At 37.9% G+C, this 23,022-nt stretch overlaps 1 protein-coding gene across 3 annotated transcripts in view; it reads left to right on the forward strand.

The window, feature by feature from the left end:
- LOC117299836 overlaps positions 1-23,022 on the forward strand; it is a 46,953-nt gene that overhangs the window by 691 nt on the left and 23,240 nt on the right. For 2 of the 3 annotated variants that reach the window (XM_033783382.1, XM_033783383.1), the window contains exon 3: positions 21,498-21,616. In XM_033783382.1, the coding sequence (XP_033639273.1) occupies positions 21,579-21,616 (38 nt within the window). In that variant the 5' untranslated portion in view covers positions 21,498-21,578. Of the gene's footprint in view, positions 1-20,604; positions 20,792-21,497; positions 21,617-23,022 lie in introns of those variants that run through there. The other variant, XM_033783384.1, reaches the window with a different exon arrangement.

Raw genomic sequence — 23,022 nt, forward strand, 5'->3', positions numbered from 1 at the left:
CACACACTTTTCTTGTTCTATAACATCTTCATTTCCCCACATTTTGAGTAATTGCTTTGATTTTTAAAACGGGCTCGCTCAGCATCAGCAGCATGCTGAGTGCGCTGCCTGTCTGTACGTACGTACGTGGGGTGTGTAGTGTCAACAAATAATTGTCCAAAACATGGCTGACGGTGGTCGCGCAAACGTTTAAAGCAACCCCTGCACTTGATGTGATGTCAGTAGGGTGGGAAGGAGTTTCAAGACCAAGGGAAAAGGTGAAGGTTGCATACAGCGTCGAGTGTTGTCGAGTTTGCTGTGTAGATTTGTTCTCTCGTTTGTTGTATTAAATACTATTACTTAGGCCGGTCAACCACTCACACAAACACAACCTGGATACGGACTATCGGCAACACAGATAGCCGTTTTAGAATTGCTGTAATTTTGTTGTTGTTTGAGCTATGACTGTGAATTTTTTGGAAGTAAAATAAACTTATAGGTTGCATATGTTGTGAAAGTTTCGTTATTTTTGTGTATTTAATATAAATTTTATAGCATTCTGAACTTGAGTATACGCAGCGTGAAGCTCAGCTTCACGAAACCGTAGCCGACAAAAATTGTTACAGTGAATTTTCGATCGCAAGAATTCCGGTGATGCCATTGTCCAATCTCACCGCAAGAGGTCTCATTCGAAAGCTTAGATCCTCAGCTTTCATTTGGCGCATGCGCTGTTGGGGGGTTAAGCTCGACCAAAAAGTTATAACGTTCAGAAGAAAGTTCACTTGCGATCTCTAAGAAAAGGGTGAGTAATTTCCTAAGCGCAACCGCAAATGGGTAGTCGAGTATTTCTCCTTCCATAAAAACTAACCTTTTGTACAGTTTTAGTGCTCATTCACGATGAAAACAGCATCTGAAAATTGTATCTCCAATGAAATGTGAACATTTTTGAGTGAGTGACATGAGTCCAGTAACGATCGGCCTATTGTGTGTACGTGTGTGTGGATTTCACGTGCATTGAGCATACGGCCACCTGGCCGCATGTGTGTAGTAGTCCTACGTACGTGTACATGCACATTCTGTTGTGCAACAGTATGGCATGTTTTGTGGGGCTATACCATTTTTGGGAGGGGTGTGCGCTTTGTGATGTTATAAAAATATATCATTTTGTATAGGGAACTAAGGATAATTAATTAATTAAAACCATGATTTTAATCACAATAACCATTTAGAGAACTGAGATGACAATACCTTTTTCCAAACAAAGAAATTAGCTGTCAAAAAATGTATGTTCTATTTTTTAGCACCCCTAAATTTTGGAATATCCAAAAATGATGCATTATTCATTTCCTTATTTACAAACGTAAAATTCGGCTGATTCTCAGGGTTTTTATGAACAAGTACTTCATTATTTTTTATCTTGTAAATTAGATTAGTGCTTTGAAGTATAGAAATAAAATGTAAATGGTGAACAATAGTTAAGCTGGCAAACACGATTTACTTTATTTTGTAATTTTTTTTGTAAAAACCTTCAGAATAAGAATTAATGAAAATAAAATTAAGCTGCTTCCTCTCGAGACCCCCGACAACTTGCCAAAAGTCTGGGCATTTATTATTATTATATTTCCACACTCATAATAACAAAAGCAGAATCAATTTATTAAATAGCACTTTAATTTATGTCACCATAATAACCATTTTAAAACACAAATGAGTACCAAATTGCAAGAAAATACGTAGTGCCGTTCTGACATTACACAGTTTTTGCATATTAATTAGCTAATTTGCATACGAAAAATGTAATTTGCCAATCAATAGGATTAGCAAAGGTAAAGGCCCAATTTAATTAATGTCATCTTAATAAGCATCTTAAAACACCACTGTGTACCAATTTGCAAGGAATTACATAATGTAGTTTTGTTGTTACACAGTTTTTGCATATTAAGTTGCTTCGAAATCCTCAAAACGCATGAATTCAGAGACTTATTTCATTTTTTGGTGATTCATAACGATTGTGATGAATAAGTAATACATACCAAATGTGAAAAGATGAAAATAGAGACACACCTCTACCCAGAGCCTGCAGAACAAGTAGCATGCACCATGTTAACCCAGAATTATTTTGCCTTCAAAAACACACTTTTTGGGTAAATTCCTTGTTTTTGAACGACTAAAGTAGGTTTGATGGCATAAATTGTAATTTTCAAGACCCTCTATTTTACAGTGTGTGTATTTTGGTATGTCTTTTTTGTTTTTTGGGTAACATATGGGATGTTTGCTTCAGGAAAAAGCTGCTTTTAGTTTGTTAAATTGTATTAATATGAAATTATAGCCTTGTAAAAACAGTATTTTGACACTTTTTGTCAAATCGATGAGTTTTGGTATGACAAAACGACGTTTTCCAGACATTTTAAATCACCATAACTCGAAAACCGTATGTCCTAGAGATACAAGGTAAAAAAAATTGGAATCGCCTCGGAGAGATCTTTCTAATGGTAACACTTTTAGCTATATATTATGAATTTGTAATTTCTGTTGACCGGCCTAATACTATACTAGAAAATACAGTCAGAAGTATCATCAGCATCATGATTGTTTTTATTGTACTATTTAAGTATATATAATAAATGACCCCATTTTGTCTTGAATAAAGCCAAATACCTGGGACTCTCTTCTTGTTCATTTTCTTGGGTACTCCTAGCCTTTATTTAATCAAGGCGCAGACAGCGCCCTCAGATGTGACGCACAAAAAAAAAGATCCTAGAACTATGATTATGAAGTGTGTCTGCATCGTCTCCTCGTGGAGGCCTCAAGGCGATAGCAGAACGAACCTCTGGGTTCTAGGAGTAGTTCTTGAGATCCCTGTCCCACGTACAGAAACTGTGATGTGATGATTTTTTAAAAATCAATACGTTTTGTGGGGGGCCTAAATCCCCCCCCCCCCCACAAATCTCGATGTTAACATTCAGTGTGCAATTAACTAGTTCAGCCCAAATAATTTGCTATGCAAAATTTGCTGGACAGAATTATTCCCTGGATTAGCATATGTTTGGTATCACTCTTAAAATGATTGCCAATAAAAACCTTTGGTACGTACGAAGCCTACAGTAGCATTTGATAGTATAAAGCATTTTGATAATCATCTCACTTCAAAGAAACGTGGTATTCATGTACATGTAAAAAGGTAACATTTTTGTATTAGGCCGAGTAAAAAAAAAAACATGTTTCACTTCCGTGTTTTTCAAAAAAAGGAGGAAGAGGGGCTTTTTATTTTTATTTTTTATTTCAAGATGGCCGCCATTCTTTGTTAAAATTTCAAATATCCATTGTTTTTTCTACTGCTGAAATACACAAAACATAAATGAAACAATTTAGTCGAGGCATTCAGACAAGACATTCAGATTGTTTTTGCTGAGATCATTTAAAATAACCCTATTTAAAAAAATTAATAAAAAAAAATGTGCATAAAAAAATAAAATATAAAACTAAATAAAAAAGGAGGCGGCCTGTAAAAAGGAAGGAAGCGGGCGGGACGCGAAACATGTTTTTTTTTTTACTTGGCCTTATGCAACAGTGCTGCGTATTAACAATGCTTCTCATAGATTCTGTATTCCTAATAATAATAATAATAATATTAAACCGTTCTTTTAAAGCGCATTACACACGGAGTCCCAATGCGCTGTACAAAGTCAGAAAGAAAAAACAGACAAAACTAGTTGGAGTTTAACAAGTGAGTTTTGAGAAGGCGTTTGAATTTATCCAGAGTTTTAGCGTCTTTGATGTTGCGGGGGAGTTTGTTCCAAAGAGTAGGAGAAGACGTAGAAAATGCACGCTGGCCGTAAGACTTAGTAGAAGCGGATGAACAGGCAAGTAGAGATTGTGATTGAGAGCGGAGATTTCGAGAAGGCTGGTATTTGTGAACAAGTTCTTGCAAGTATGTAGGTGCGTGGCCATGGATACAGCTGTATGTCAGAAGAAGGGTTTTGTAAGCAATCCGTTGTCTAACCGGAAGCCAGTGCAAGTCCGAGAAAATAGGTGAAATGTGGTCACAGGTTTTGGATCGTGTGACCAATCTGGCTGCTGAGTTCTGAACTCGCTGAAGTTTGGAGATTCCGGAGTCAGATAGACCGAGAAGAAGACTATTACAAAAATCAAGGCGGGATGTAATAAAGGCGTGAACCAGTTTTTCCGTGGTGGATTTGTCAAGAAGATTGCGAATTTGTCAAATTTTGTGTAATGCGAGGTACGAGGATTTGCAGATATTTTTCACATGGATGTCCGTTCGAAGATCGTTCTGAAAAGTGACACCGAGATCTCGTACTCTCTGAACCGGTTCTATTGGAAAACTGCCAATTGTGATAGGTGAAAGTGTGGTAGAGCTTCTGAAGCGAGATGTAATGTGAATGACCTCGGTCTTCTCCTCATTCAATTTTAGTTTGTTGGCGACAGACCATGCTCGTACGTCATTAAGGCAGTGCTCTAGCTGTGAGATGGTAGTTGGGCGATCTTGCTCGTTAGTGATGACGTATACCTGGGTGTCGTCGGCGTACAACATTCTATTGATATCATGGCCCTCGATGATGTCTTCGAGGGGGGATGTGTAGAGAGTGAAACATAACGGTCCCAAAACAGATCCTTGAGGAACACCGCAGAATGGCACTTGAGGGTTCGAAAGAGCACCATTGATGACGACACTCTGGGTGCGATTTCCTAGATAGGATTCAAACCAACCGATAGCGTGACCGGACACGCCGTATCTGTTCGTAAGACGCTGACGCATGATGTTATGGTCGATCGTGTCGAAGGCAGATGAATAATCAAGGAGGACAAGAATAGCTTCTTGCCCCTTATCGGCTGCCAGGAGTAGGTCGTTTTGAACACGTAGAAGGGCAGTCTCAACACTATGATGTTTTCTGTAGGCGGACTGGAAGTGTCCATGAAGATTGTTGTCGGTGAGGTAATTTTGAAGTTGGGCAGCGGCTGCACGTTCTATTGTTTTTGAAAGAAACGACAGGTTTGCAATGGGCCTGTAGTTCTTGAGTTGTTCTGTGTCCAGGTTAGGTTTCTTAAGCAAGGGCGTGATGTGGGCATGTTTCATTGCTTCTGGGAAATGACCATGCAGCAGAGAATGATTGACGATATCCTATTAGGGATTGTTCTTCCTGTGTGGACATATATTCGCTCCAGACTGTTGGCCATCTCAAAAACATGAACAACTGCTTTCAGCAGATAGGATTAAAACAGTCTATTGGTTAAAAAAAATCAAAGGTTTACGTTGCCTTCAATGATGATTCTCAAAATGCTTTTAAATACTGTATTTGACGTACGTGTTATGTTTTGTTAACCTCAGAATTGAACTTTGTATGGACACAATTCCCACAAGGTCATCAAAACCAATACAAATGGAAGTTATTCCAATTATAACCTGGGTGGCAGTCAAAATCCATAAAATTCATGAAATTTTGATCACGGTATTGTTAATCTGTTTCCTGATTGTGATTGTCAATTTGTTTCTTTGTTTTGTTTTCAATCTAATACATATCCTGATTTTAACAGTCATTTGGTGGCATAACCTAATAAATCACCTTATAATAAATCTTCTTATAATGAAAATATCGCTAATTGATGTTAGGCCAAAAAAAACACAACATAGTCCTGCCTTTTATTTGTTTTTTGTTTTTTTGTTTTTTTAAATGGCTCACTGACACATGTTTTCAAGACAATCAGCCGGTTTAAAATTTATTTTAAAAACAGGTGGCCTCTCATAAAATAGTGTGTGGAGATGATTTAAAACATGTTTTTTTTTAATTTGCCAAATTTATATTTCCCTGGTTTGACTCAAGTGCAACACTCATTGTTATCATGACAAAAGGTTTAAGATATTGGTGAGAAAGGTGTTGGGGATTAACTTGGCAGCAGTCCAATAAATATGGCCGATGAGATGGTGATCAACTTGGCAGTGGTCCAAAAAATGTGGCGCAGTGCTACCCTTATTTATTTATTTTTGGGGGTGGGGGGGGGGGGGGCTCAAGGTGGGTGAGTACTGTATTTTACAATAGGGTCATTCCGTGTCAAATCAACCAGTTTTCAGAAAAGTTCCCAGGTGACCCTCTCAGATTTTGATGAAACTTCATCAGAATGACTGGATGTGGCTCAAATGAACACATACAAAAAAACTAAGTCGTACTCCATGTCGTTTTCTAGATATGACCCATTGAAATTTGGTCGAGGCGGCCATTTTGTGCTCGCGCGAGACGCGAAAAGTTATTTTTGTGTTAATTTCCGACTTTGAAAGCTCATAATTTAGTTATTGTACCAGGTAGAGAGCTCAAATTTGGTATTACATCTTACTTCTTGCCAAATTTCATGAATCTGCACTCAATTTAAATGTATCTCCTTTAATTTTCTAGTTATGGTCACTTAAAGTAGGCACTTTAATCAGCCGAAAATGTTTTTTGTGATAATTGGGGTCACCCTGTGCCAACATGAGAGGTCAAATGAATCCTATATTCCCTAGGTATTATCTATGGGTGCATGTCTATACCCATAAGCAATTATAAGCTCACCAATGCATTAATTTAGAAATAGCATGGGCCCAAAGTTGGTTCCAGCCAGAAAAAGGTCAAAAAGACCCTGCCCGTCTTGACCCCGGTTGACCCCGCAATCAATTAAAACATTTGTTGAAATTGATACCAGTTAAACATTTATATTATATCTTCTTATACACCAATTTTCAGCTTTGGCACTCAACTCCTTCATGGTGTGGTGGCAATTTGAATACTATATGTTTTTGGCACATTTTAATATAATATCATACAGTGTACATGTACACATGTGTACATTCATGTACACATACAATACATGGTAATATGTTTGAAGCTTGGAATACCAAGTTTGAGCTCTCTACCTGGTACAAAATCTAAATTATGAGTTTTCAAAGTCGGAAATTATCACAAAAATCACATTTTGCGTCTCGTGCGCGCACAAAATGGCCGCCTCGACCAAATTTCAATGGATCATATCTCGAAAACGACATGGAGTATGACTTGGCTTTTTTGTATGTGTTCATTTGAGTCACATCCAATCATTCTGATGAAGTTTCATCAAAATCTGAGGGGGTCACCTGGGGACCACTGGTTGATTTGACATGGAATGACCCAATACAAAAGTTGAGTAACTGATTTAGACCTAATTGTAAAAGTCGTTTTTTTTTTAAACCATGGAGAACATGTAAATACTGAGAAGAAAAAAAAACTACTGTTGACAAAACTTGGCAGTGGTCCAGAAAATGTGGCGCAGTGCTAGTTATTTTTAGGGGGAGGTGGTGATTTTTTGATTTTCTGTGCAATTTTACATCTCTGTCAAGACTTCCTCTATGCTTAAATCAATTTGACATTACATTATAACCCAACTGGTTTTTAAGGTTTTTAATTTTTAACCATGGATGTAAACTAAGAAAAGACTAGCATCTGGTCCAGAAAATCTGGCGATAAAACTTGGCAGTGGTCCAGAAAATGTGGCGTAGCGCTCATTGTTTTTTGGGCAAAAGGGGGTGATCACCATACGGCCTTGCTGTGTAATGGGGCCAAGTGTTTTGACAATACATAACCAGACTAGTTTTGACCAAATTGTTAAAAATTGTTTTTATTTTCAACCATGGAGGAAAGAACTTGGATTTTTGTCTTAGGCCAAATGAGATTTAAAACATGTTTAGTGTCCTCGCACACTCCCTTTTCCATTTTGAAAGGCCACCTCCTTTTACTTTTTGCTTAAAAACAATCTCAGACAAGAAAAAGAATTGTGAAAAACAGCACAGCCCACTCCTAGCCTTTATTTAATCAAGGCGCAGACAGCGCCCTCAGATGTGACGCACAAAAAAAAAAAATCCTGGAACTATGATTATGAAGTGTGTCTGCATCGTCTCCTCGTGGAGGCCTCAAGGCGATAGCAGAACGAACCTCTGGGTTCTAGGAGTAGTTCTTGGGATCCCTGTCCCACGTACAGAAACTGTGATGTGATGATTTTTTAAAAATCAATACGTTTTGTGGGGGGCCTAAATCCCCCCCCCCCTCCACAAATCTCGATGTTAACATTCAGTGTGCAATTAACTAGTTCAGCCCAAATAATTTGCTATGCAAAATTTGCTGGACAGAATTATTCCCTGGATTAGCATAAGTTTGGTATCACTCTTAAAATGATTGCCAATAAAAACCTTTGGTACGAAGCCTACAGTAGCATTTGATAGTATAAAGCATTTTGATAATCATCTCACTTCAAAGAAACGTGGTATTCATGTAAAAAGGTAAAATTTTTGTATTAGGCCGAGTACAAAAAAAGACATGTTTCTTGTCCGGGTTTTTCAAAAAAAGGAGGAAGAGGGGCTTTTTATTTTTTATTTTTTATTTCAAGATGGCCGCCATTCTTTGTTCAAATTTCAAATATCCATTGTTTTTTCTACTGCTGAAATACACAAAACATAAATGAAACAATTTAGTCGAGGCATTCAGACAAGACATTCAGATTGTTTTTGCTGAGATCATTTAAAATAACCCTATTTAAAAAAATAAATTAAAAAAATGTGCATAAAAAAATAAAATATAAAATTAAATAAAAAAGGAGGCAGCCTGTAAACAGGAAGGAAGCGGGCGGGGACGCGAAACATGTTTTTTTTTTACTTGGCCTTATGCAACAGTGCTGCGTATTAACAATGCTTCTCATAGATTCTGTATTCCTATTAGGGATTGTTCTTCCTGTGTGGACATATATTCGCTCCAGATTTTTGGCCATCTCAAAAACATGAACAACTGCTTTCAGCAGATAGGATTAAAACAGTCTATTGGTTAAAAAAATCAAAGGTTTACGTTGCCTTCAATGATGATTCTCAAAATGCTTTTAAATACTGTATTTGACGTACGTGTTATGTTTTGTTAACCTCAGAATTGAACTTTGTATGGACACAATTCCCCCAAGGTCATCAAAACCAATACAAATGGAAGTTATCCCAATTATAACCTGGGTTGCAGTCAAAATCCATAAAATTCCCGAAATTTTGATCACGGTATTGTTAATCTGTTTCCTGATTGTGATTGTCAATTTGTTTCTTTGTTTTGTTTTCAATCTAATACATATCCTGATTTTAACAGTCATTTGGTGGCATAACCTAATAAATCACCTTATAATAAATCTTCTTATAATGAAAATATCGCTAATTGATGTTAGGCCAAAAAAACACAACATAGTCCTGCCTTTTATTTGTTTTTTGTTTTTTTGTTTTTTTTAAATGGCTCACTGACACATGTTTTCAAGACAATCAGCCGGTTTAAAATTTATTTTAAAAACAGGTGGCCTCTCATAAAATAGTGTGTGGAGACGCTTTAAAACATGTTTTTTTTTAATTTGCCAAATTTATATTTCCCTGGTTTGACTCAAGTGCAACACTCATTGTTATCATTAAGCTTGGGCGATATCACGATATTATCGAACATCGCGATATTAATTTGGAAACGATTTCGATATCGGATGGATTTGGTTTTAATCGAGATATCGATATATCGCGATATATTGCGATATATCACGATAATCGTGATATTTCGCAATATCGATTAAATATCGCGATGAATTTGCTAGCTGAGACATCTTGCACCCCATAGGTTTGGAGTAAAACCAGAAGAATAGGTCATTAGAACACCTCTCTTAAGCTATGACTGTCTCTTCTACAACTTTCACTTGAAGTTTGAAGACTGATGATGTCAAATTTCATTAATCGCGATTATATCGAATATCGCGATATATTGTCGGCGATATATCGTGAATAAAATAAATCGATATCGCCCAAGCTTGGTTATCATGACAAAAGGTTTAAGATATTGGTGGGAAAGGTGTTGGGGATTCACTTGGCAGCAGTCCAATAAATATGGCCTGATGAGATGGTGATCAACTTGGCAGTTGTCCAAAAAATGTGGGCAGTGCTACTCTTATTTATTTTTGGCGGTGGTGGGGGGGGGGGCTCAAGGTGGGTGAGTACTGTATTTTACAATACAAAAGTTGAGTAACTGATTTAGACCAAATTGTAAAAGTTTTTTTTTTTAAACCATGGAGTACATGTAAATACTGAGAAGAAAAAAAAACTACAGTTGACAAAACTTGGCAGTGGTCCAGAAAATGTGGGGCAGTGCTAGTTATTTTTAGGGTGAGGTGGTGATGTTTTGATTTTCTGTGCAATTTTACATCTCTGTCAAGACTTCCTCTATGCTTAAATCAATTTGACATTACATTATAACCCAACTGGTTTTTAACAAAATATTTGTTAGTTTTTTTTTAAATTTTTAACCATGGATGTAAACTAAGAAAAGACTAGCATCTGGTCCAGAAAATGTGGCGATAAAACTTGGCAGTGGTCCAGAAAATGTGGCGTAGCGCCCATTGTTTTTTGGGCAAAAGGGGGTGATCACGATACGGCCTTGCTTGCTGTGTAATGGGGCCAAGTGTTTTGACAATACATAACCAGACTAGTTTTGACCAAATTGTTAAAAATTGTTTTTATTTTCAATTATGGAGGAAAGAACTTGGATTTTCGTCTTAGGCCAAATGAGAATTAAAACATGTTTAGTGTCCTCGCACACTCCCTTTTCCATTTTGAAAGGCCACCTCCTTTTACTTTTTGCTTAAAAACAATCTCAGACAAGAACAAAAATTGTGAAAAACAGCCCAGCCTGCTGTCTTTAAAAATGTGTTTTGGCCGGCCGTTTTGAAAAAAAGGCTGCCTCCTTCCTTAAAAAAAGAAAAAAATGGCAGTCAGTTTTTTTTATTCCCGTACATGTAGGAAGAAACTAGAGACTTACTACAAAGAACAAATTGATTGTTTCTGCATTTGGCTCATGACTAATTGGGAGGTTTAGCTGCACGTTATGCGAGCAAAACCACGAACTAGAACGTCAAACAATTTTGTTGTAAAAATCTCACGTCAGGTATGTACGTGAAGATGTCGTACATCAGAACGAAATAAGCCCAAAGAGGTAGAAACGACACTATTTCCTCCTTTCAGTTCACGCTTTAAAGCATCAGCCCCTGTGAGTTCTTAGAAACATTTCCATTGTTATAAATAAATGTGTAATGTATGCAGATTTACTTGTGTCATGGCAGTTTCCTTCCTCAATGCTTGTTCTGTCGATGACCTCAGACGACTGGTTCTAAGAATTTCTAACCTATCTATGGACCTGCCCATAGCTGCGGTCCAATTATTTATACGCCTATATGTAGTGAACTGACAAACTGTGTTTTAAAGGAACACGTTGCCTTGGATTGGACGAGTTGGTCTATAAAAAAGCGTTTGAAACCGTTTGTTATGAAATGTATATGGTGGGAAAGATGTTTGAAAAGTAGAATATAATGATCCACACAATTATCACTCAAAATTGCACGGTTTTCATTTTACGTCCGAATTAACACGGTCGGCCATTTATGGGAGTCAACTTTTTGACTCCCATAAATGGCCGACCGTGTTAGTCGCAAAAACCACGCAATTTTGAGGCATCTTTGTGTAGATCATTGTATTCTACTTTTACAACATCTTTCTAACCATATCAATTTTATAACAAACGGTTACAAACGCTTTTCAAAGACCAACTCGACCAATCCAAGGCAACGTGTATAATCTTTTTCACCAGGGAAATTGACACATGATGTGTGGTTGCGTACTAGAAAAAACCTTTGTTTAGCAACAATCAGTTGGCTGATGGTTGTCATGGCAGAAAATAAAAACAACAATAAACGACCAAAAACAAATTACAGTGCAGGCATGCAACTTTTTGGATGAGGTGATTTCCTTTTTTTTCCAGTTTCAGTTTTACCATTCGAATTGAAAAATACTATACAAAATTATTGAAATTTTGATGAAATTCCTCTTTTTTAGTGAAGTTACAGAACCATACCTGAGTATAAGAGTTTGCATACTTTTGAATCTTCCAACTCTCCCTCAGTCTGCAAAATCTTATACTGTAGGTCTACATTGTAGGGTTTAAAGCGGGTCTAAACTATGCACTCAACGTGCTTCAAGAACAGACAGAAACGTCCCATAGCAGGTTTTGAATTTTATTTGTTCAATAATTATGGGACCATGGTTATGCAGTACACTATAAGTACATGAGATTATAAGGTGGTGAGACACAGGGGCAAACCCCCTCATATCAAGTAAAGACATAGGCCTACATAATTACAAGAACGTTACAGAATTGTTAAGAAACAAAACTCAGGAAGATCACAGATTTACATAAAATGTACATGGTCTAATGATGATCAATGATAGTAGAAAACATGCATTGAAATAATTCTGTCTGAAATGTCATATTTGATGAGAAAATGTACTATAATCTAACTTCGCGTTAGGAGTTTATTGTTCAGTGAGTGTTTTATTCACTTTTATTAAATCCAAAATTTGTAATCGTTTATTGCACTGTTTTTTCTTGTGACCCAGATGGCTGATCGATTTAAAACTTCTACAGGTGTGTCAGTTAATGTTAATAGTGGATTACATAAAGTGCGTACATTGTCAGCAGTTTTTTTTTTTGGCAAAAACCAATTCTGTAATGTTCGTGTACATTATTTATATAGTAAAAAAAAAACTTTGATGTGTTTTCTGCTATTGCACTGTCATTTATTTTAAAAGTCATCTTACAATGAACAATGCCCATTGCTGCATTTTTACAATTCTGGTGGCTCTTGGTTTTGACTCAAGTGCCATGTTTCTTTTTGATCGTGATAAAAGGCTACAGATTTTGGCGGGAAGGTAGTGACCAAACTTGGCAGCAATCCATAAATATTGCATCACGTGTTATTTTGGGTGATTTGGAAATGTTTTCCTGTGATGCTACATGTGTATTTGTTTGTGGTCATCTCTGTACAATGCTCATTGACTTTACAATGTTGGCTTAAATTTGTATCTCAATTCAAAGCCACACCTTACCTTTTTAACGAGAAAAAAAGGTTACAGATTTTGGCAGGATGGTGATGTCAAAACTTGGCAACAGACCAGAATGGCATTGTTTGGGGACTTTTACAGGAGGGAATGAAGATGTACCCAATGTTCTTTGTTCAACCGGGATTCCCCACAGAGGTGTTCTAAATGATAGGGAATAAAAGAACAAAATTTTGCGAGGCACCAATAACTGAGTGTGGAAAAGACTGACCCAAATCATCTGTCGCAAGGGTTACACACCTATATTCCGACACCCCTATGTTCCGACAACTCAGCCTATAATTTGACATTGTTCCTACAACTGAACCTATATTCCGACATCCCTATGTTTCGACACCCCTGTTCCGACACCCCTATGTTCCGTATGTTCCGACACCCCTATGTTCCGACACCCCTATGTTCCGACACCCCTGTTCCGACAACTCAGCCTATAATTTGACATGCCTATGTTCCTACAACTGAACCTATATTCCGACACCCCTATGTTTCGACACCCCTATGTTCCGACACCCCTATGTTCCGTATGTTCCGACACCCCCTGTGTTCCTACACCCCTGTTCCGACAACTCAGCCTATATTTTGACATCCCTATGTTCCGACAACTGAACCTATATTCCGACTCCCCTATATTCCGACAAGTTGTTTTTGCATATTATTACTCTGTTAAGCAATAATAAAAACACAAGTTGTATTACAGGTTTCCCGGTGAATTTCAGCCGGGAATAGGTTTGAACAATCATGAGTTGAATTTGTACTATTTTTAAAATGATGGAATGAAATTAAGGTAATCGAATCACATATGATATTGTTGCTTGTTAAGGCATGTATTTTATTTGTTGTGTGGTTATGAACATGAGTAATGACTCCCCGAGTTAAACAAAAATAAATAAACAAAAATTATAAATAATGTGTTAACAATAACAATAAATATTAATAAATAAATAAGTCCTCCCCATTACTCAGTCCTTGTCTTAGTAAACCAAAGTTGCCAAACTAGAATAACACTTTTCATATAAATTAAACTCCTCTGAGGGGCTACTGGATTAAATTATGGTCAGGTGTAGTTTCTTTCAGTAGCACCGTTTTTCTTGAAAATGGCTAACACAAAATGTTGGTACAGGTTGTCGGAACATAGGGGTGTCGGAACATAGGGGTGTCGGAACATAGGGGTGTCGGAACATAGGGGTGTCGGAACATAGGGGTGTCAGAATATAGGGGTGTCGGAACATAGGGGTATCGGAATATAGAGCAGTCACCGTCGCAAGGAGCATGTTGCCACTTCTAGTGCTGAACATTATGGCGGGAAGGTGCTGACAAAAATTGGCAGCAGTCCAGAATGGCATTGTAGAACAAGTGTGTTTGATCCTGGTATTGGGTAGGGACTACCGTTGGTGGGGACTTTTACAGGAGGGAATGAAGACCCCCACAATGTTCTTTGCTTAACTGGGATTCCCCACAGGGGAGTTCTGTAGAATAGGGAATAACAGAACAAAATTTTGCGAGTCACCAACAACTGAGTGTGTGCAAAATATTGTGTGTGAGTGTGATTTCATTTTCACTACCTTAAATGGAGACCAAGGCCAAAACAAAAAAGGCAAAATAACAGGACTCCATAGGGAAATTCTAAAGACCTGGGGTCGATTTCACAGAGTTACGTTGGACTAGTCCTAACTTAGGACAAGTCCTAGGAAATATTAAAAGCGTATAGCTAGTCCTAAGTTAGGACGAGTAACTCGATACATGTAGCGCTGAACAAAATTGTGTTAAAACAAAGGGAAGTTCTTGATTCACTGGGTCGATCAGTTTTGATGGTTACACTTTTTAAAGTTTTAATTCTTAAATGAGTTATGCCATTACAAGGCCAGACGCCCGCTACAAGGTTAGGGCTATCATTAAAATCATCAGTCACTAAGGGCACGTTGCCACCTACTCCTAGTGCTGAACATTTTTGGCGGGAAGGTGGCGACAAAACTTGGCAGCAGTCCAGAATGACATTGCAGTTTGTATTGTGTGTCTGATCTTGGAAGTGGTGGGTACTGGGTCAGGCATTTACATACCATTGTTGGGGACTTTTACAGGAGGGATTGAAGCTTACTGATTGTGACATAACTATGTTACAGATTTTGGCGGGAAGGTGGTGACAAAACTTGTCAGCAATCCCAAAATATTGCCTCATGTGTAACTTTAGTTATTTTAGTGAATTTGAAATGTTTTCCTCTGATGCCATTTTTTTCTGGTCATCTCTGTACAATGACCATTGACTTTACTATGTGGGCTAAAATTTTGATCTCAATCCTAGCCTTTTTAGCGAGACAAAAGGTTACAGATTTTGGCGGGAAGGTGGTGACAAAACTTGGCAGCAGTCAAGAATGGCATTGTAGTTTGTATTGTGTCTGATCTTGGTAGTGGTGGGTAGTGGGTCAGGCTCTTACATACCATTGTTGGGGACTTTTACAGGAGGGATTGAAGCTTACTGATTGTGACAAAACTATGCTACAGATTTTGGCGGGAAGGTGGTGACAAAACTTGGCAGCAGTCAAGAATGGCATTGTAGTTTGTATTGTGTCTGATCTTGGTAGTGGTGGGTAGTGGGTCAGGCTCTTACATACCATTGTTGGGGACTTTTACAGGAGGGATTGAAGCTTACTGATTGTGACAAAACTATGCTACAGATTTTGGCGGGAAGGTGGTGACAAAACTTGGCAGCAGTCCAGAATGGCATTGTAGTTAGTAGTGTGTGAAGACCACATGATGTTCTTTGTTAAACTGGGATTCCCCACAGGGGAAGTTCTATAGAATAGGGAATTAATAGAACAAAATTTTGCGAGTCACCAATATTTATACTGAATGTACAAAAGACTGAGTGTGTCTATCCGTTAAAACCAAGGCTTCACTTCTGTACGCTACAAAACCGATGGGGAAATGGCTAAACAAATTTAAAGTAAAAACAAATAAAAACAGCTGGTCCTTGATTTACAGGGTTGATAAATATGGATGGTGACACTTAAAAAAAAAAATCTTTTCAAATGAAAAACGAAATATTGCCCATCTCACAACATAACCAGACCCCCCCCCCCCCCCCCCCCGCATTACTCCATAATCAATGTCGCAATCATCAGTCCAACCCTTGCTTAGTGGTCCAACAGAATCTAACAAACCATGCAGTTGGCAGGGTGGGGGGGGGGGGGGGCTGGGGTAGTTGAAATTCGGCCTACTAGGCTGTTCAAAGACATGTTACATTTTTGGTTTGTTGTCAAAGACAACTCAGGATAAAAATTTAAAAACGTGTGAAAGATTCAAGATCAAATAGACCGGTTGCGCTACCACTGTCACGTGACCTGAGATGGGTATTACACACCAATAAACACAGCATATTGCATGATGCATTAAAAAGACATGCATATTATATTGTTGTTCAATCAAGGCTTTTATTCTCGAAATCACTGAATAATATTTTTGATTTTGAGACCTTAGCGATGGCTGAACCATGCTAGTAATGGGTGAAAATGGATATTTTACGCAAATGTTCACACAATGTCATGTGTTTGTGGCAATATTTTCAATAAAAATCTCTTGAAGAAGCTGCAAATTCTTTCATTTTCACCCTCAAGTTATTCATGGTTAGAAGGATAGCTGTCAGCTAGAATCAAACAACTTCGCGATCTCCCTTATCACAGCCCAACTTCACGCCGTTCACAACGCAAAATCCACAGCACGTGAGCTCGCTCCTACCTCAGTAATTTACGTAGTCTAACCATACTCTCAAAAGAAACCTCTTTTGTAGTAGAATACTGGATTTATCAGACAGAAACTGTGATTATAAATCAATGTCACAACATTCAACTATAAAAAAAAGGTCTTTGTTTTGAGTTAAAAGTCTTGTTTATTGAAAATACAGTCATTTATGGTCCATCAGTACCTGTGTCTGTGTTTTTCTATACCCATTTCAGGTCATGTGTTCACATGTACATGTCCAAAAAACCTCAAACAACCTTCGTGCGTCACAAAACACTAGTCAGATCTATAAATAACCCAGATAAAACTGTATGGGACAAGTTTCCAGGAATTCCTAGGGGCTGATGCCTCTACTACTCAAAGCGAAATGTGGAGACCAACTCTAGAGCGATGCAAGGTCTTGTCCCATCTAATCGTGATCCCTGCTTACTCTGTGGTTGAAAACTCTTTAAAAACCTTTTGGTTCAGGAGTATTGCTCTCAATAATTTAAAGGCAGTGTCGGACTTTGGTAAGTATCCTACATCATGTATGGGAAATAAATTAAAAACCATAACAAACCTACTAGGCAAGGTTTGACCTTTTCTTTTTTAGTGACTGACCAGTATGACAAGTTGGGTTGTCATTTCACCAGTCGCCCAGTTTTTTCAATAATCTTTACTTCACAGAGTATAGCTTATTTCAGACTACCTACAATAATACTTTTTTTCACACCACCACAATAACCCATAGAAAAGTTAACCCAGTTTCAATGACACCGAGATTGTTGGGTTCGTAGTCCATGGCAGGATGAAATTTTACACGATTTAAGCTAGTTTTTAGTTTGTTTTAAAAAGCCAGTGGACACTATTGGTAATTACTCAAAATAATTATTGGCATAAAACATTTCTTGGTGACGAGTAATGGGGAGAGGTTGATGGTATAAAACATTGTAAGAAACGTCTCCATCTGAAGTGCCATAGTTTTCGAGGACGAAGTAGTTTCAACGAATTTGATTTTGAGACCTCAGATTTAGGACTTGAGGTCTCGAAATCAACCATCTAAACGCACACAACTTCGTGTGACAAGGGTTATTTTTCTGCCATTATTAGTTCGCAACTTTGATGACCGATTGAGCTCAAATTTTCACAGGTTTGTTATTTGATGCATATGTTGAGATACATGTACACCAACTGTGACGGCTAGTCTTTGACATTTTCCAATAGTGTCCACTGCCTTTAATCCAGAGAGTTTTAAGCCCTGAAAGTGTAAGCGCTAGCTCCACTTAATTCGGAGAATCTCTGTGTTTACAGTTTGGCAACTTTGTGTATAACACAAAACATGGTGTTCACCGATTTCTATTATTAAACTTACACAGTTTGATAATTGATGATGGTAGAAAGCTTCCCTGAAAATATTACTTTGAAGACTGAAGATGACAACATAAACTTGAGAGGAGGAATAATCATGTTACCAAGGTATAACAAAACAGTTGTAGCATGCTGTGAAGGGGGTCCATGGGTTTTGTTCACCATCGGGGGAAATTTTCCCCCTCGGGTGTACAAAACGCCATGGACCCCGTCACAGCGTGCAACAATTGTATAATGTACAACTGCTGTTGGCAGTTACATTTGTGTCTGGCCTTGCCCTGGCAGCAATTTTTTTCTTCCTGATGAGTAAACGTTTTTGACCCTCACAGATTCCTGAGATTTGATTGGGCCCACTACAGGTCAGCTTGTCGTTTTATCCCCTTAATATCCCCTAATAATGTAGAAATACATGTTCAAGTTCCCTTGTCTGGTGGAATTACAAAAACAAACGAAGATTTGCAAAGTCATGTCAATGCATACAGTGTATACAAACAAATGCAAACATGACACTCAATGTTTGTGTTTAAAATTGATGTGACTGTGGCATGTGGGTGAACATTTTGGCGGGAAACTGTCTTGCGCAATACATGTATAATGGATAATGGCCTATTTTAATGGATAAGGCCTATTTTTAGTAAATCTTTTGGATAAAAATTAATAGCAATGTACAACTGCTATTTTGGCAGTTAGGATGTGTACACCCTGGTAGCAAGCCATAGTTACAATGCAAAAACAAAATTTCTCTTTCTCTGATGGATGAGTAATGTTTTTGACTCTCATAGATCCCTGCGATTTGATTGGTCCCAACACAGGTCAAGGGTCAGTTTTTATTAAGCAAATATTGACACTTACATTAACAAACCCTCTAAGGGCACTGTGAAGGAAAATATTCAGCTCAGTGTTTAATATTGTAATAAAACATGTTCATGGAATTTTTTTATTATTTATCTTTTTTGGGGGAAGGGCTAACATCTGCATCATTTACACAGGGTTTTCTCTTGCGCACATTGTCTAATAAAACATGCAGGATATTAAGGCTCCTGACTTAGAACCATGTAACCTACATTTTGCAACTTTTAAAAAAAGTGTTGAAAGTTTTGAGAGTGTCTGATTCTAATTTAATAAACTGGTTGCATTTGCAACTGTTTTTATCAGAAATATACATTTATATGATTTTATTGGCCATCAAAACTCCTCGGGACAGGTAAACCACCTAGTCTTCTACAGCTATAGACTGCTGGGTTACTTTACACACACAAAATTAAGAAATGGGCTCCAATGTTAAAATCAGCTTTGTAATGCGTCCCTTTTTCAATAGATAGAGTCTCATGAAAGGCGGGGGGAAAATATTAGTCTCTAACCTTCACAATAAAACAGAGTAAAATGTTTTTTTACATGATCAGAGTACTATCATTAAGTGAAAAGAAAATATGACGTTCAAATGTTTTAAATTGTATTTACCCAGGCAGAATCAAAGTTAAAACTAGCAAGCTAGTCTATACGTTGAGACCAATTCAAGAACTGACTCTGCGATAGCACAGTTAATTATGATCCTATAACTTAAGCTAAAGTAGTCCCAGCCTATTTCTATACCATCCGCCCAGGTAATAGTTAACAAGCAGGACAGTTCTTTTCAGAACTGAGAAGTCTACCGAACACCCAAACAATCTACTCCGTGGTAGTAGAATTAAGCAATTTCTACAGTTCTCTAAGAACAAACTCTACCTGGCAAGTAGATACACACATGGTGTTACCACAAACCAAATATATACATATATTGATACTTGTCTGATCCAATAAACATAATATACACAAGACCTGATGTCTTGTAGAATTTTATCCTAAATTTGAACCTTGAAATAATGGCTAATAATTACAATGTTTGACTGTAAGTGCATCATCCATTACAAATACATGTACACTGTAGTGCAAAAAGTATGCCCGGCCTTGAAGAGCAGCGACCAATAGGCACTCACCATATCATCATGCTGTGAACTCATGAGTGTGGTGTCATGTGATGGAAAACATTTTTTTAGCAAGGTGTCAAATTTCTTTGGGTGTGCGAATAACCCACTGTACAAAACTTTTAAAAATTAAGTAATTATCCTTCCCACTGTTCACAAAAAGATAGGGATAGCATCTTAGGGATGTACCTGTTCAAGTGTTTAATCGATCTGTTGAGGTTTGCGGTAGCATTGTGTGTAAACACATCTCATCGCTGTTTTTTGGAAAGGATCTGCCATAAATATTATTGCACAACAGCTTGCAACACTCTTTCCCTGAGAGGAGGCGTAGCTTCATACTCTATGGTTCAGAGATTGACACCCCTGTTAGTTCCTTTATGTAAAACATCGTACAGTGCCTCGACTCCACAGTCGGTGTTCCTGATGTTTAATGATGTCATGCACAATGTAGTCACGTGTCTGCCACTCTCTCAAGCTATTGGTGTATTGGAATGGTGACGTCGGTGGTTTGTGTGCAAACAATAAATATGAATTCAGTGGACGCATTGGACTTGTGGCTTCTGTGTGTTGTTGTGTGTTCCACTGTCATTCAGTCCATGCTCACTGCCCATGTTTATTTGCTCATACATTGTGAATGACATTCAACCCCTCTAGGTCAGAGACTCAAGAGTCAAAAAGGTTCTGGGTGCATTTGCCAACAGGTAGTGTTCTCTGGTCTGCTGGCAAAATGACAAATGCTAGTAAAATCACCCGAGGACCAGTCAAAATTCACTCCAAGCAATCCGTGGCTGGCCAGGTAGGTGATGAACGATGTCCCTGCATGGTACCTACATTATAAGAATTATGGACTAGTAACAAGCTTGCTGACTACGTACATGTTAACACTGTACATGTTACTTGTGTTTATAGCCAGAGGAGTAGTGTGGGTGTCAATGTGTGTGTCTTTCGTCTCCAGGTTTTAAATTTGGATGTATTGACCCCTTGCACACGTATCACACGCGGCGACCAATGCCACGCTCACCATGTTGGTGGGCAGTTAGGTTTACGTGTATTAACGCCGCGTCGCCTAAAATGCACACTTTCACTGCATAACGCGCACCATAGAGTTACATGTAATATAAAAACGCACAGTGAAATTTTTTTGTTGATGACGTCAGGTGAAATGGGTCAATATCCTGTTTTATCTGTCACTTGCTTGTAAGTGAACAATTTGGACACGCTGTTTTATCTGTCATTTACATGTATTGTACATAAACAATTTGGACACCCAATTTTTTAATTTCCAGCAAATTTTGACACCTTTTTACAAAATCTTGGTTTCAGCATCTGCGGACTAGCAAAACAACAAGCTAACAGGTCTCGATGGAAGTAAAAGCTAACAAAAAATACAAGTGCAAACCCTTGTTCTACTATGTACGAGTTCTGAACAGTACGAGTGTCATTCTAAACTATATTTTGAAACTGACAGTGTCTTTTTTCTTTTCCCTTTTTTCAAATTACAGCGGTGATATCGGAGATTGACCTGAATACCTTCACAGATTCTTGACCATCACAACATAAAAAAAGAACTGGTGCTCAGCAGCATGGGACTACCCGTCCCTGAAGAGAGTATGGGTTGCCAGTAAGTCATTATTATTATTTTTTAAGACAAATTAACAGCAATTCACTTAGGCTTAGCGGATAAGAGCGCTGATTTCAAGCTCTGGTGATTCTGTTCAGCAGAGTGTTGGTTCAAATCCCGGTCGTGACACTTGTGTCCCTGGGCAAGACACTTCACTGTAATTGCTTCTCTCCACCCAGGGGTAAATGGGTACCTGCGAGGGCAGAGATGGTTCTTGTGATTGATTTAGCCGAGTAGCGCATATTAATGTTGTACAAGGCTGTGTAGTCCCACCACCAAGGAGCTGAGATGGTTTAAGGCCCAGTGACCAGGGGTAGTAATGTTGGATAAGAAGACATTGTTATTATTATTATTATTATTATTATTATTATTATTATTATTACTACAACTAAAATGAGGTAGTACAATGATGTGACAGGCCTTGAACTAACCCAGTACCGACAGCAACTGCCATGGTGCCCTGTCCTTTAGTTGTGGTGCCCCCTGTCTGCAGAGTTCTTATAAAAATTTACATTTCCTTAAAAAATAGAAGTGCCCCTGTCTAGAGGGAAATTGCTGTGTCCCTTCAAGAGCGAAGTTCAAGGCCTAAGTTGAAACAATTTTCCTTTTCTGTAATACTTGGTTTTTGCCTTTGTGCTCACTGCAATATTTCAATGGGCATGGAGGAAAAAGCCCTTCATTTGAGCGCCCTCTCTGCTGTTGTGTTTGATACCCTTTCAGAGCAAAATTTGTGAAAATTACGCTATCGATTAAAAACCTGATGGAAAGAGGATTTTGATGCCATTGTTAAGGTCAAGTTTGATTATTATATCTACCAAATTTAGGAATGAAATAGAAACTTACAGACCAAATGCCTGTACAGTACATGTTGTATACAGGCATACAGTTGCATGCCTCAGTATTTTTTAAATGTGACTTCATCAAACATTTGCGAGTTTCAATGAGAATTGCATTTGAAGGGTGTCAAAGACATCGCAATTATACACTCATAACCTGTGGTTAGAGACTTGCAATATTCTCTTAAAAGTATTCATGATGTATTTTGGGAAATGAGTGGATCACGAAACTGAATTTTACATTGAAGCCCCTCAAACGATCTATCTATAGGCATTGGATTGTTAAAGGAACATTGCAGAATTGGTTTTTGCTAACAAAACAGTTGATGGCAGTGTAAGCACTTTATGTAATCCATCATATACATAAACTGACAAACCTGTAGAAGTTTGAGATCGATCGGCCATCTGGGTCACGAGAGAATAGTAAAAAAACGATTACAAATTTTGCATTGCATCGATGCCAAAACAATAATGTATAAAACGCTCCCTGAGCGATAAACTCCAAACGCGAAATTAGATTATTTATTTCTCATCAAATATGAAATTTCAGACAGAAATATTTCAAGGGAT

The sequence above is a fragment of the Asterias rubens genome, chromosome 15 (assembly GCF_902459465.1).
Source record: "Asterias rubens chromosome 15, eAstRub1.3, whole genome shotgun sequence".
Classification (NCBI taxonomy): Eukaryota; Metazoa; Echinodermata; class Asteroidea; order Forcipulatida; family Asteriidae; genus Asterias; species Asterias rubens.